Consider the following 16185-nt stretch of genomic DNA (forward strand, 5'->3'; position numbering starts at 1 on the left):
TTTTGCCAGAGGCCAAGCTCCCCATGGAAAAACCCCGTGGTGACTGGACCACCACTCCCTGCAGCTGTTACATCCTAAATCCTACAGACAGCACTGTATGGTTTCCCAGCCTGGCTGGAAGTTCCCTGCTGCTGAATATTGCTTCCTGACGCTCCTGCCCTTCTCACTTCAAGCACACAGGATCCCAATACAGGCAATATTTTCCTTGCACCCTGCTCCCCCCTGTAGCCTCACAGGAGGGCCTCAGAAGAACAGTGATAACTTCCCTTTGGGAGCCAAAACTGTGGCTCTCTGTGGTCTTCCTTCACAGAGCTTCACGTGACGGTTTCATTGCTTTCCTGGTAGCGCTGCACAAAAACCATATGATTTCTGCCATTATCACATAAATCTTTTTTACAGTGTGTATTCTTGGGATGATTAAATTTAAAGAGAACGATCAAGAGCAGGTCTAATAGTGTTGACAGCACTTTTCATCCTAATTAACTGAATTCTAAGTAGGAAAATGCTATTCCTGGCTCAGGGATCAGTATTGTAATTGCCTGTCTGACTAGCAGTTAAGGACCAGTACTGTTGTACAGTATAATGTGTCTTGCTTACCTAGCTCAAACCAAAGGGCAGCGGCTTTAGCCCAAGGTGCACAAAGCAACTAGTATTTCAGAAATCACACACATTAGAGTGCCCAAAAGCAACTTTACTAACAGCCGGGGGCCCACAGACATCAGAATGAACAAATGCAATACGAACATGAGAAGTGGGAATTCAAATGTGCCCTTCAAAGTAATCTAAGACTAACTTGAAAAATTAAAATTAGAGCCTGCAGCAGCAGCAAGCAGCTGGAACAGAGCTGACAGGATGACCATCTCAATGGCAGGTTCTGCATTTAAACAAACTCTATACTGCAAACTTCAGACTGATTACAATATAGCTACTTAAGTATACGTGACATGCAGACATTAAAGACTTACAATTAATTATACAGTCACTTTAAACAGCCAGCTCCTGTAAAACTCTGCACCAGTATCTGAAGTGCACTATTAATCTGATTAAACCTCTGAATTAACTAGGAAGGCATTAATTCAATATAGACAAGAAGCTCAAGCTGAAGTAAATCTTCACCAAAGCCCACAGCCCAGACAGCCTAATCTTGCAAAAACAGAGTCCTAGTACTATACAGTAAACGTGCAACAAGTGTTATCCCCCTTGCTTTTTTTTTTTCCACCCTCCTTAAAAGGCCTTGCGGAATACACTCTCTACAAAGCTGCAATTTGAGTTACTTATTGCTTATAAAAGCAGGTGAACACTCTCAAACTTTATGGTACTACAGTGCTCAGCCTAACAGAATCACGATGTAGTTTATTTTTACCCCAGAGATACTGTTCTTCCGTTAAGAGAGTCTTCAGGAAAAGTCTATCACAATCGTGCTTCCCATTTACTTCAAATGAATTACAACAGCTTTACTCTTGTGGGAGAGCTGAGCTGCTCATTTCTGATTGTACACAGGGTCACTTTAGCACAGTTTCTGATCGATGTAGGATGTAGCAAAGATGTTGCAACTGACCAGAAAGTTCATGCAACAAGTCTCAGAAATTGGAGCTTAAGCATCTCCTTAAGAAATACGGGAATTAATATAAAAAGACTTAACAACTGTAAGTTGGTAATTAGAAATTTCAAGGAGTGATTTGAAATATCAGGAAACGTACTGAGGCATTGTTTTTGAAAAAGTACTTTAACATTTTAAACCTCTTAGCATAGTTTAGGACAAGCAGAATCCCATAAAGCAGCTTACTGTATTTCAACTGCTTTGTGTCAAAGACAGCTGAAAACAATGCAAGCTTCTAAATATTTCCAGAGCATTTACCTTTACCTTACCTTTTTGTTAACCTTTCACTGCAAACTAGTCCCTGCACTCTGACAGTGGTCATTCTTCCTCCTGCCACATACCTAATTTATTTTAGGGTATAGTTTATTTGGCAAGATTCTACTGTTAACATATACTACCCCCTTTCTTACCCTAGACCATGCTTCCTGCTGAAGTTCTGTGGTATTGTCTTCCATATTAATTGATCTCAAAACAGACAAAGACATTTAAATGTCTTTAAAAGACCATCTTGTAACAGTTTGCTTAGAACATTAGGTTTCATGCCTATCAAATGGGATGATAGAGCAGTATTTTGATTGTTTTTATAATAAAATTGTACAGCTTCATTGGATGGATTTGATTCTTATTACAAATCTGCAAGTCTGTTACAGAATGTTCAATAATTAGACTACACATTCTTGTCAGAGAAACCGGCAGTGCAACTCTTCCTTTCTATCTATTGATCTTAAATCACTATTGGTCTTAATCAGCCAGATTAATTTTAAGTGCCATTAAAAGTAATTTCAAATTATTATAACATATATAAACTGGTTTTCCTGGACTTGGGCAAAGCTGCAGCACATTACTCAATTCCACATGAAGCGCCATTCAGGATCTCCAAGACACGAACAACTTCAACACCTCCAAATCAGACATTCCCAGTAAACAAGACCAATTCAACGAGCAGATCTTTTCTGGAACTGGAACAAATACCTCAAAGGTAAGCACATTGGAGGACAAGATGATGAAATAAAAAGTTTCCATTCATGTTGTTGTAGTCTGGAAGAATTCCTTTTACCACAAGAGCAAATGAGTTTCTAAAAAGTAGGTAGTTCTAAAAAAGATTCAAGCCAGAGATTAACTGCTTGTTTTCCTAAAGTCACTACTTGGTTTAGGAAAATTAATCCATACAAGGTGATCTTCCACCCTTTGCTTTTGAAAGACAGTAAAAACTAAGCTGTTACAGACTTAGGCCCGCTGTCACATGCGGGAGGCTGCCAGCACCTACTCTATTCAGCTAAGCAGATACTAAACAGAAGTATACACACCTATGAAGCCACAAAGAAGAAATGCATTCAAGAACAACTGTTCTTTGTTTTATTGAATGGTTGAAGCAGGACTATAATCCAGGTATATTTAAATCAAGTGTTGGTCCACTCTTATAATCAAAAAGAATTTTTTTTAAATAATAACAAAAAACACAAATGGAAGGAATATGAAGCATCATAATAGGAACTTCCAACTGTATGTGACATTAAACTATGATCAGACTGGTGCTATTTCAATATTTATAGACTCTCCACTGTATAGACCAGCCACACTAGTGTCATTTACCTTCAAATCACTGATGTTCTAGGCGAAGGATCCTTCTGTCTACAGCTCACATCTGAGCCATCAACACGAGATCAAAATGCCATTTGTGCCACTAGAATTGTGGTCTTGTAGAAATATTTCTATATTTAGTATTTTACTAAAGAATAATTACTATCCTCTCTGAAGTTACATATAGCCATTATATTTACATCAAACATCTACAAATGGTTCATAATATGCAACACAACAATTTAGCTATAATTTCTAATCTTCCAGTGTAAAAGTTTCAAACAACATGTTGCTATTATAATTTCAAATTATCTGTTTTGCACACAGTCACAGGCAGTACAGGGTATTTCAAAAACTCATGTTACATAATAGAAAAATGGAATGATGTTACTTTCATAACAATTACTTTGGGGATTTTTAGGTTTTTCTGTTTGGTGGTGTTTTTTGTTGTTTTTTTGTTTTTTTGTTTTTTTTTTAAACAAGCAGATTTCAATTTCTAAATCCCATCTGGTGCTACCACTAACATTTAAAATAGGCTTGAGAGGGGAAAAAAAATACTTAGAAATAAATACACCTTTAAAAAATTCCACAATTAACCATGTCAGAATATTTGTTTTCCATACAGTTTAAAGGAGACCTTACTCTTCATCATTCCTTGTGTTGAAATGCAGTGCAGTTCAATCCATTCTTATCTTCTGATTTGTCATCCTATAAATAATGCTGTCATATCCAGGATCCATGTTCCAGAGGTTGTAGGAGATAACTATCACAGCTAAAGCAAGACCTATCATCATCCACAGAATAATGTTGAAGATTACAGCGTAGTTGTAGTTATATGGATAGGCGAGGTTATATGGATTTTCTGTTTCACTCTGTAATAAAGAAAATGTGCATTATTTTAAAGGTAGCTTGCATACAAAACACATTCTGACTACATTGAAAATCTAAGCAATCTGAATAGAGGAGATGTGTTTTTGTCTAGACAATTCTGATACTAGGGCACAAAATGCAAAAGTGATTATGTGACTGACATTAACGGAATCCAAACGCATGGGCTTACAGGAGCCTCATGAAATTCAGTTAGGACAAATATAAAGCCCTGCACCCAGGACAGAATAACTCCACATGACAGCACAGTCTGGGGAACTGACCAGCTGGGCAGCAGCTCTGCAGAGAAGGACCCAGAGGTCCTGGTGCACAAGGCGAACAGGAGACAGCAGTGTGCCCCTGCAATGACGCAGGGCACCTGCATCCTGGACTGCATCTGGAATGTAGGCAGCAAGGCAAGGAAAGCAATCCTTTCCCCACTTGGGAAGCAGGACTCACGTGCACTACTATACTGGGGAGAAAACAACAGTAATGCAAATTCTAACAAGACATAAGGGAAAAAGTTTTCACAGTAAAAGTGGTTAAGACTTTGGAACAAGCTGTCCAGAGAGGCTGTGGGACTTCCACCACAGGCTTTCAAGAACTTGGCTGGACAAGGACCTGAGCAGCCTGATCTAACTCGTGAATTAATCCTGCTTTGAGCAGTAGGTTACAGTAGATGACCCGCAGAGGCCCTCTTCAACCTAAATTACTATATGATTAAGTCAAGATCAAGACAGGTAAGCTGATCTCTTCACACTCATGCCTAAATCATAGTCAGTGTCCTAGTTATTAAAAAAAAAAGTTATGTTGAAGTGAAGAATTGATGCAGTTTGGATCACTTTTAATAAATGAGATATAGAAAAATGTGCATCTACTACCTGTGAAGACTGAAGAATGGAGCGAGTCTTCCTTGTGAGGGGAGAATTAAATGCCTTTACAGCTACTACTTCTACTACTGCATTTCCGCTATACAGATTAAACATCTCATCTGCAAACTAGAAAAGCAAAAGTGATTTGATTTAATTTAAAACTTACACTGTAGCCAGGAATTAAGTAGTTTTTGTTAGCAAGATGTACTAAACCATAAGATGTCAGCTTCAGGAATAATTATGAAAAGTTGTAAAAATCTATACTAATTTAGAATTCCACTAAGAAACTGCCAACTTTCATGTGGTTTACAAAACTTCTTTAAAGCCCCTCAACCACTGTTCAGCAGACTGTAGCTTATGACTGCCTTCTGGGCTGAAACTCATCCTTTCATCCCTTTTACAAAAAGCCCATCACTGTACAGTTTCCCAATTGTATGACTGACAGTTTCAACAAAATATTTAGGTTCTCAATCTTCCACTGGGAAATTATGAACTTGAATATTTTAATCTGGTCCAAGGACTAATATGTCTAGTATTTAAAATATATTTGCTTAACTGCAAAGAGGCCGAAGAACAATGTTTAAAGAAAGCAGTTATTTGACTTAGCAAATTCATGCTTTTACACTTTTCCATCATGTTTTTGAAATTCTCAGAAGTGACTTCCTAATATTTTTATCTAAAGATTACATAAGACCTGCTGAAGAATTATTTTCTTGAACACACTGGCAGATGAACAGCAGTTAATTTAGAGGCTTGGAAATTTAATTTATATGGCTTTGTGGGCAAGGGGAAACTAACCACTGTACCCTGGGATAAAGATACTTCCACATTTCTGAGAGCCAGTTTTTCTGAGACATAGTGGTGGGTTTTAAATGCAAGGTACTTATTTAGGAAAAACACACATCAGGTCATGTTGATATATGGTTTCAATGTATTCCTGCTCGTTACACAAAATATTCAACACATGGTAGAACCATGTCAACACTTTCCAGAGTGACAAATTGAAATATTCCATTTTATAACTAAACAACTGCATTAAAAAACCCTCAAATAACAAAAAACAAGCATCAGGCAAGCTATCATTAATGAAGTGGCAATTCAAAGCAGAAGACAGTCAATAAACTAACTCCCTTGTAGGTAACACAAAATATTATTTCCTTAGTAGTTCTGTGAGTTTTGTTCATTAGGTAGAAAGTATACCTTTTGCAAAGAGTCTACAAGAATTTGAGAAGCATCCTTGAACTGCTGAGAGTCTTCCCCATATCGTTTTCCAACCTCTTCCAAACCAGCCAGTTCCAGAGAATACAGGTCTGGAGAGTGATCTTTGGCTAAGTGCTTGTGTCGAGATAGCTATGTCACACGATTGATGGCAGAAAGAAATTAATTCATACAAAGGTTATTTTAAAAACACATTTCACAAAATCGGTTTGCTGGGACTAATCCAGCCTCGCTTTCCACAGTCATATTCCATATTGATTAGGAAGTGGAATTTCTTGCCAACTTAACTCTTAACTAGAAGATGTCCACAATTGTTTCTTTTCTTATTCTACAGAAGAAAGCAGATGCTCATCATGTAGCATCTATTCCTAACCCAAGGTTATATACATGTAATACAGAGCTCTACTATAAAGAAGCATTATACTTATTCACATCAGAATCCTTGTTCTATAATTGCCGTAAAAATAAAGCTTAGAGGGAAAAAAACCACCCACGGAACTACAGTACTTGGATACTATTCCCTCCACTGAAGCTGGCCCTTGCAAAACTGAGTAGGTTGCAATTTCTACCTTGCTGTTACTCATGCACAAAATTTTACTTAAGGGGTATCATTCCATTGTCATTAAATCCAACCAATATAATCCAAATTATCTAAAACAAGAGCAGTGATATTCTTGCACTTCTACAGGTATGAAGCTGCAGCAATGATATTTGCCTGCATAAAAGAATACTCTCTGAAAGCAAGGAGTTTGATCTGTTTCTATCTTCCTGTCTACTTTAACTACAGCATTTCTAGTCCGCAAGACAAAAACAAGTTGTTCTACCTCAATTTGTCAAAAGCCCCATTTCTCTCCACTGGCCCTTCACCTAATGTGAGCTTCCGAGTTTTTCATGACTCACTCTTTCAACTCTGAGTAGCTGAGGGCTGCAGGTTAAAAGACACAAAAAAAGAACATCCCCCCACCCCCAAAAACACCAAAACCAAAAACCAGAACAAACCCCGAATGACAGCAACAAGACAGTAGTTTCTTAGTAAAAAGATCATAAGAATTAAAAGAATTTCTATCACCAGCACTATTCACACTACAAAAGTCACTCCCGTCTTCTCAGATACAGTGTTACAGTGATATTTTGAAGTAAAATGGTGGACAGGGAAAGAACATGTTCTCAACTACCATTATCCCTCTCCAGTAAGAAAACAAGGAAAGCCCTGGCAAACTCTTCATTGAGCACTTCCTGTATCATTGGGTATGGAGAAACAGCAGCTCAGAATTCCTTGTTCTCACCAAATGCAATGCAAAAGAAACCACAAATGAATAAGATTCTCATTTTCTTCCACCAGTGACAGGGCTGATTAAATAATGCATTCTCAAGCTATTTGTAACTGATGCAACCAATTGATGACACATTTGAATATATATCACTGGTTGTCAAATAGCCTGGCTACGGCTTCTCTACCTTCAAAGGAGATGTCTGAAGTTTGTGATACAAGATGGGGAAAGTATTTCAAAAAACCTTACCAGGCTTGCGATATCATGTAGGACTTGTAGTTCTGACAGGAAAAGCAAGTCAACCTGGGGAAAGAGGCAGAAGGAAAAGGAATTTCCTCTGATGAAACCAAAGTTAGGGAGTCTTATTTTGTTGTAAGTCTCAGTATTTTACAACAGGTTGTGTCTGTTACAGCATCAGAACATGCTGGAAGGAAATTACTCTTTCAATAAAGTTACTTACAAAAACCTTAAAACTTAGTTCCTAGAGTTCTACTGGAAAAAATAGAGCTCTCCTAGGCAAAGCAAGGCGAAAAAGAAGAAAAAAAAGAAAGTAAAAGCACAAGCTAACTAAGAATATTAGAAAAAAACCCTAATATTAAAGTTCCCACTGATTAAAGTTTTTTTTTACCTCATTGTTTCTACTGAGGGAGTTAAGAGGAAGGGAGCTGAGAATAGAGTTGTCCTGGAATAAACGGTTTCGCAGTTGGCGCAGTGTAACAGAAAGATCTTCAAATACGGAGTTTGCCTTGCCCACCATGTACACTCTCTGCAGGAACAGCCATTATTTAATAACAACAGGGGTTAGTTTTTAGTTTTTCCAGTGACACATTAATAATCATACTTGCAATCTCTCTCCACCACAAAATATTTCATATAATCCATTGGTTTTCCTCCAGCCACACAAGTGGAAAGAGGTTTACTATTTAGAACATCCAGAATTAGAAGTGAAGCAATACTCACTTCCTCACTGGGGGCCAGCTGCAAGACCACAGGAGTTTCCTCAGAGAACAAGGTATGAATAGCATTTGCAACACTGTCAAGACTGAACGGAACAGCCTGGAAGACAAAGTGTAGTTAGATTTTTGAGTAAAATGGGGCCTAATGATATAAAAGGAGATAATTTGGTTACCTACAGAAGTCTGGAATAACGGGCTCTTTTTGAGCAAAGAGTATGAATATTGCCAAAGTAATAATGACAAGTAATAGGAATCAATGTGCAAAAAAACCCCCACGAACTGCTACAGACTATTTATTTGTATATATGGCAGACACAAAAATGAGAACTCCAAGGGACCATGACTGTGTAATTAAGAGGCTTCTGCTAAGAGTATAGCCTTATTTGTCAACAAATATAGAAGCAATACAAAAGGGGAAACCAACCTTAGTGCAAATGGAAAGTTATGAACCCCAGAAAACTGATGAATGAAAATATACCAGTAGAAAGGCTAACTGCTGAAACACCGAAGAGAAGAGCCATATAAAAAATTACCAACAATAAGAAAACCTACCACAGTATAGTGCCGTTACCAGCAAGCTAATTACATTGTTAAGTTTTTCTAAACACTTACTTCTGGGTTTCATGTAAAAAGCATCAGAATGGCACATTCTGTTAAAAATTCTAGTTAAAAAGCATAAAAAACATCCTTGCTAATAAATTTTAGTAAGTCTGTAAGCTAGGTCAATTTGTACCCAGTGGCCCTGAACATGGACTCAGTGATGATCATTTGAAACTCATTCTTGAGTATCAGAGAACCAGTACTTTGCCAGCATACATCTGGGGCAGCTCATCTGAAGCCATGGCACTGGTTAACTGAAACAATTAAAGCTTAAGAATAATAATTCCTATCAATGGGAAATAAAGAAAATACGCATTATGTACATATCAGAACCTTATCAAAGTTACAAGTGCAAATATGACTGAAGACTTCAAGTATATTTAAGGCTTCCACAAGTTAGCAATGCCTACATGGTCAGGTGCAGACAATTCTAAATCAGTTTTGGTCTAGAAACCATTTCAGCAATGCCAACATGTAACTGTGCCTGAACTACTGAACTGTGCTCAAAAGCTAATGTGAAAGCAGATCTGTGTTAACCACAATTTGACCTAAATTCAACGTAAAGCCACATAACATTCCAGTTAGACACTGATATTTTCATCTCCATCTGTGGAGATACTCAAAACCCAACGCAACACGGTCCTGGGCAGCTTGCTTTAGCAGACCCCGCCTGATCAGGGTTTTGGACTAGATGAGTTCAAGAAGTCCCTTCCAACCTAAATGGTTCTGTGACACTGTGACAAGTGTAAGAAAAGTCTCAGCAAAGACAGACAGTGATAAGTAAACATAATGTTGTTTGTTTTCTTTTTTGATACAGTATAATCAAATGGTGTCTCCAAGTGCTATATTTCACAGTCAAGTACTTGAGGAAAACTCAAAAGACAGCTTAGAGGGTGATACAGTATGTCAAAGAATCAACACCACACAAAATGCTATCACACATACTCAGCCTAAGCGAAAAAAGTTAGTAATTCTGCCTATGAATCAGTAAGTTAACATGGAAAGCAGTGGATTTTCTGCCTTTTGGTACAAATATATTAAAACTAGATGCCTTTCAAGGAGAACATGCTGCAGTCAAACAAGTTACTGAATTCAACACAGGAGGCCTTGGGTGATCTTAAAGGCCTCTCACCTTGTACAGGAGTCTGACTGAATTATTTATCCATACAGCCTGATTTTATCATTCAAGGGGACACGTGAACTTCAAGTGAAGTAAGAATAAATAAACGTCAAGGACTACAATAGGGAGTCACGTACTTCTCATTAGATCACAAGACTCACAGAAATCACGCGATAATTCCAAATGTGGATACTCACATTCTCAATAGGGTAAGAAATCCCTTTCACGGGCAACACCAGCTTGTCTACTCCCTTCACTGTTACCAGCACAGTAGCTCGTGGTCTGTGAAACAGATCACCCACTGCAAGCCCAGGCCAGGGAAGGTCCTATTACAAAACAGTAAAAATACCTTATATTTCACAGGAAGAAAGAGAGGAGTCCTCCCCTGCTGTTACAGCAAAGTAACTTCCTATGTTGTTGATATCTCCAGGACAGCCTACTGGAAATTTCATGGGGAAGTAACTTAATACTAGAATGCTTTCACCTTGAATAATACTGTCTCAAGTTAACCATGAAGAAACTGTTAGTTTAAAAGCTGCCAGTAACTTTCTAACAAAGTTACGCTGAGAAAGCATTATACGTATTGTATGTATCAAGAGTTATTTCCCATAATTAAATTAGTAACATCACAGTTTGTATTTAATAAGGCTGAATTTAAATTGTAGGCTGAATTTAATAAAACAAACGACCCAACAAAAAAACCCAAACAAAACCAAAGTCCTTCCCAAAACACCATAGAAACAGGTTTAGGCACACTAAAACACTAACATCTTGGTATTTTCAGTACCAGAAAGAAACTGGGGGTCAGTGGGGTGGGTGGGAGTGTCAATCATACTAACAGCCTACTAATCTAAAACTTCAAAACGTAAAAAGATTCCTTAGTAGCTTCCTACAGTTATGTATCAGTAAGAGCACAGTGAAGGTTTATTCGGGAATAACATACAAATCCATCTATTTGGAATTAATTCAAACAGATTTCTCCATTTGTGTAAAAGACATAACTGCTTGTTTAACTTTTATGGAACAGATTTATTTGGATTTTAGAATTAAATGCCATTGACATTATACTCTGTCTCACCTCAAAGAAACAAAAGAAAAACCTTGTAAAGCATCATCAGGGACAAAAAAGGGGTTCAGTTTTATCTTGCCTTATTAAGAGAGGAATATTGAGGTTGATAATCCCCAATGTAATGCAGCAAGAATGCCAAATTCTCTATAGTGCACCTACTGCACTGTCAGTTTATGTTCCTAGACTACAGCCTTGATGTAAACAGCAAAACGAATGTTTGAGCCCTGCAGTATTCTCCAAACCAGGGTTGGAAGCTACCCATATGGTGATCTCTGCCTTACTGCAGAAAACTTCCAGTGTCGGGGCTTAACTGAGTAATCTAAACACTTCCTTCCCTGCCTGCTTCTAGGATTTGAAATAAGAGCTATTTCTGAAGGATGCTATGGACCCATCACAGCAAATGAATTCCAAACTGGCAAAGGCACAGAGCAAGTACTGAAACACTTTTTTTTCATGATAACCATGTCACACCTCTGGATGACCAGTACGCCAAAAGTCCAGTGTTCAAAATGGGCCAAACCCCACTGTTTTGCTGGGTGTCTTCACATGCAATGCACACAATACCACCTCATGTATTGCTTTTTCTTGATAAATAATCAACATATACTTCTTAGGAATACTACTCATAAGAGTTTGTTACTAGTTTAATGACAAAAAAGCGTAATTAATTGACAGCAAGATATTTTCAGACAAATTCCAAAACACAGGCTAAACAGACCTGCATTCAAACCAGATTTATCAGACCTCTTCCCTACTGCAGTATGGGAGAAATGGGAACCGGCCTCCCTCACTAGCACTGTGAGAACATCCCAGCATGTAGCTTTGAGTATCTGGCTGCACTCAGACGCTGCTAGAGATGTCTGGCTATTATGCTTTCACATACTGCTTCAACAGCCACTCATCCCTGCTGAAGCCCAGCAGAAAAGTAAGTAGGTAAGATGGAATCAATCCAAGGGCTCCTACTCATGTGCCCCACTTTAAACATCTCTAAAGCGATATTCAAAACCCTAATTTGGGAAAACACTACCACAAATCAGGTTTTCAAGTCTTTGGATTACTTCCTAAGTATCCAGTCTACTCATTCTTATTAACTATGCTCAGCAGGCAAGCTTGCTGACCTGACAAAATGCCTGCTTAGCCAAGCCATTTCTTGCAATCTTCAGAGTACTCAAGAACAGAGCTCTATGGATAGCTCATAGGCAAGAAATGACACTGGTTTCCAGAGATTCTCAGTACGTGACCACGGATGGGGGGGATAGCATGTAGTTGGGTCTCAGAGGAACTTAAGAACAGCACTGTAAAGACTCCACAGGCTTGCTTGCTTCCTTCTATAGCTGATGATTCAAATGAGCCAGCTAGCCCAGCCTTTTGCTGCTCACATGACCAATACAGCTCTATGCCTGGAAACCACACTCTGACAAGTCAGTCATGAATTCCTCAAAACAAACAGGATGGTATTTTATATATTCCAGCACATGACAGAAAGATTTGCATGTTAAGTGAGCAGGTCTGTAGTTTCAGAGGTGTTTCAAAATCAAGACCTGAAACATACATCTTCAACAGAAAAGCCCATGGATAACGCAGCTACATCTGGGATCCGCTCGCCAGGAATGGGCCAACTTCCATCTCGAAAAACAACTGACTGAGGTGATCGTAAGATACTAAATTCATCACCGCATACACCTAAAAAACAAACATAAAAAGCTGTCAGAGTTCTTGCAGTCTTTCCCTTATATAATAGGAAAACAGCACATTAGAGCTTATAGTCCTTCTTCCTCCTTCTCATGCCTATCAGTTTATGTAACATAACTACTAAGAACTAATCATTTTAATGCTCTGGAATACAAAATAACACTTCTATACAGCAATAACTAAGGGCAGACAAATCCACATTAACAGAAGCCAGACAATTATTCAAGCAACAGCACAGTACATTTCTCATACTCACTAGCAGGTTGTGAGTGGTGTTAAGAGTTGAACTCTGGAAAAGCTAACTCTCAGCAGAGCCAGGCAGACTCCAAAAATCCTGTTAGCTCAAAAGCAGCTATGCAGCAACACAGCTCTGTTTGCTTCCAGGAGTGCTTGGCATAGCACCTCTTTTCATGCAGACAACAGCCTGAGCCACTGAACCCAGCGCCAGGAGGATCCGCAGAGTTTGTTCCTGGCAGTGCTCTGTTTAAGCCGGCACCGACAGCCTGGCTCCTGCAGAACAGTTCCAGCGCTCTCTGCTCTGCCTTCTCAATCAAATGACGTTGTGAGATGTTTTTCTTCCTTGGATGCCGTACTGGACCTAAGCTGATTGTGTGAAGCCACAATCTGCAATACACCTCATGTGGGGTTTTCACTTATTTGAGATCCCCCTTCACTCTCTTCCCTATTACCCTGAATAGCAAAGTTGACTAAAAGCCTATTTCTAAACTGTATTATGATGACAGTAATTAACTGTGTAATAAAGTCAGAAAGGACTTCATAAATATAAGAGATGGGCTTATTTCAACCTAGCTTCCTATTTTGAAGTCACTTAAGCGTAACTGCAATACCGTGTACACATTTATCTAAATAAATTTTAAAACATATTTGGTGCATAGAGGCAGCAACATGCACAACACAAAATTTCAGGTGTATTCCCCCAATGAGCAATCTCTGTAGGTTTCTAACAGAAAACTAATCTAACACAAGATTCAAGAAAATAACGTATGAGAGCAATAAATATCTGCAGGCCATCTAACCTGAAGTTCTAATCATACAATTAGTCCGACTGCATACTTCAAAATGGCATGAATAAAGATAACCGTCGAAAGAAAATAGAAGTATTTACTCATATGATCACTGAAAATTAGTTACCAATCCAAGCAGCTATATACAATAGTTTTCCAGGGCATCTGCAAACACGAAGGCCATTTACAAAAATAGTAAACTGATGTGTTGTGCAGTTATCATTTCCCCTAACATTAACCAATGTGACCTTGAAGATGCTGTTTTAAAGCCTGGATCATGATAGCTCATATAAACGTTGACAGTAAATCTGAGCTACGTTATGATAAACATACTAAAGGAATAAAGCACTGTGACACAGGTCAGGGAAAGGTGGCAAAAAGGAAGGAAACAGGCCAAACCAGTAGGTGTATATGGAGTAGATTCAAGCATTTTTTGTTTTAAATAGGTATGTGTTCATTGGATGGCCTGCTATCAGGTTTAGTGGTGTATCAACCCACATTCTGAAGGTCAGAAATGTTTCCAGACCAATTTGTTTACGAGGGAATTTACAGAACTGGTACAAGTATTTTTGCTCAGCATGTAGGCCTTCACAGGTCTCTCTCTACAAGGGTGTAAGACAGTCACACGTTATGTCAGACAAGTTGGCTTACTTAAGATCGCTTAGGTGGATAAAATTAGAGCATTACCCTTTTCAGTCAAATTTGCCTAGCCAGACTTGATCAAGACCTCAATGATTAAACCTGAATCAGAACTTGGGAACACAAGCCTCTTCCTCAGACACACTGTAACTGCTTGACCACAGCACCTCACTAGGCCACATGAGCACTGAAGTCTAGTGAGTAAATTCTGAGATGCAATTAATACTACATATGGTTATGCACCCACCTACAGAATACTTAACCAAACTTGCACCTTGCCAAAGCTGCACCTCAGGAGAACTCCAGCTCTCAAAAGCCTTTGTGAAGCTGGACTCAAGAACTATGGTATACCGAGTGAAAACTATGTACAGCGCCTGGAAGCCTTCAGTGCAGATGACATGCCTGACTGACGAGGAGTAACAGAAACCCTCCAGCCACCACAACAGCAGCTCCGCAAAACGCCAGAATTCGTACATGCAAAACGGCGTGTACCCGCAAAATGCTCCGCGCTGCCTTTGCTAGAGGGGGAAGCGCCAGGGGGAGCTGGGGGGGGGGAGCTGGGGGGGCAGGGAACTGCAGCAAGAGGCCAGCCCCCCACTCCCACCCCTCGGTCCCGAGGCTGCCAGGCCGACCGGCACACACACACACACGCCCGCCCGGCCGCCCGCCCCCAACGCTGCCCACGGGCTGGTGAAGCCCTGGCGCCGTGCGGGGCCTGCGGGGCCTTCCCGCCCAGGCCGCCCCAAGCGCCCCCGCGCCCGCTTGGGGCCCCGCCCCTCCCTCCTCCCGCACCCCCCGGCTCGCGCGCTCACTCCCCCCTCCCCAGTCGCTCGCGCGCCCCCTTCCCCCCGCCGCGGCCCGAGCTGGCTGAGGCGCGCGGTCGTCCCTTCCCCCGCAGCGGCGACGCAGCCCCCCGCGGTAGCTGACCAGGCCGGCGCTCCCCCACGCCGGCTCGACCCCGCTCGCTCACCGGCGAGACAGGCCGATGTCACCAGCACCGCCACCTCCAGGGCCCAGGGACCCCTGCCGCGCCGCCCCATGTCCGCCGCCGTGCCGGCCGCCGCGCTGCAAGACGCCGCCGGGAAGTCGCTGGGCCGCACCGTCGGACAGAGAACCCCGAGCGCACCTCCCACTAGGGAGCGCTGACGGACACCCGCCACAGCCAATCTGCAGGTGAGATTCAGGGCGGTTAGGCGGGACTCTGCAGGAGTGACTGACGGAACTGACCATTCGCCAGGGAAGCACACCCCTACCCTGTCACGGGGCTGACCGGTCAGCTGAGATGCGGTCCCGCCAGGGGGCGGAGTCTTAAATTGAGTGGCGTTTCCACTTGGCCAATCAGATCGTGAGAGATCTCTGCACCATTTTCCTCTCTGCACCGTAAATTCAGAGGGGAGCGGTGAGGAGGCGGCGCCTCGCCGGAGTGAGTTGACGGCTGATTGGACCAATCGGAGTGCACGGGATCGGGGCCTTGCCCCTCCCACCACTCATCAGCATCACCGGGATGGCGTTAGACGGAGACGAGGTTGGATCGGGCAGCCTCGGCGCGGGGGGCGGGAAAGCGCTCTGATTGGCAGTTAAATGCACCATTCAGAAAGCAAGGCCGCCTGCTCCTCCGTCCTCGCACCTGTGTAGCGCGGGCATCTCTGGCTGTGCGGCCGTGGCGTCCCTTCCC

General features: G+C 41.1%; 1 protein-coding gene across 1 annotated transcript; it reads right to left on the reverse strand.

The window, feature by feature from the left end:
• Positions 1–2929: 2929 nt before the first annotated feature.
• Positions 2930–15658, reverse strand: ATP6AP2 (ATPase H+ transporting accessory protein 2). Its single transcript, XM_037376898.1, has 9 exons — positions 15481–15658; positions 12707–12837; positions 10283–10411; positions 8370–8465; positions 8038–8175; positions 7659–7712; positions 6121–6270; positions 4930–5046; positions 2930–4053 (listed from the first exon to the last, which is right to left on the reverse strand). Exons 1-9 carry the CDS (start codon positions 15548–15550, stop codon positions 3859–3861), a joined length of 1080 nt encoding a protein of 359 aa, XP_037232795.1. The 5' UTR covers positions 15551–15658; the 3' UTR covers positions 2930–3858.
• Positions 15659–16185: the final 527 nt, after the last annotated feature.

The sequence above is a fragment of the Falco rusticolus genome, chromosome 2, assembly GCF_015220075.1.
Source record: "Falco rusticolus isolate bFalRus1 chromosome 2, bFalRus1.pri, whole genome shotgun sequence".
Lineage (NCBI taxonomy): Eukaryota > Metazoa > Chordata > Aves > Falconiformes > Falconidae > Falco > Falco rusticolus.

Excerpts from the sequence above, each read along its gene's own strand:
- ATP6AP2 (XM_037376898.1), bottom strand. The coding sequence starts at position 15,550 with ATGGGGCGGCGCGGCAGGGGTCCCTGGGCCCTGGAGGTGGCGGTGCTG. Across the intron at positions 6,271-7,658 it reads TACATGATATCGCAAGCCTG|CTATCTCGACACAAGCACTT; the intron begins GTAAGGTTTTTT and ends CGTGTGACATAG. Across the intron at positions 4,054-4,929 it reads CCATTCTTCAGTCTTCACAG|AGTGAAACAGAAAATCCATA; the intron begins GTAGTAGATGCA and ends TCTTTATTACAG.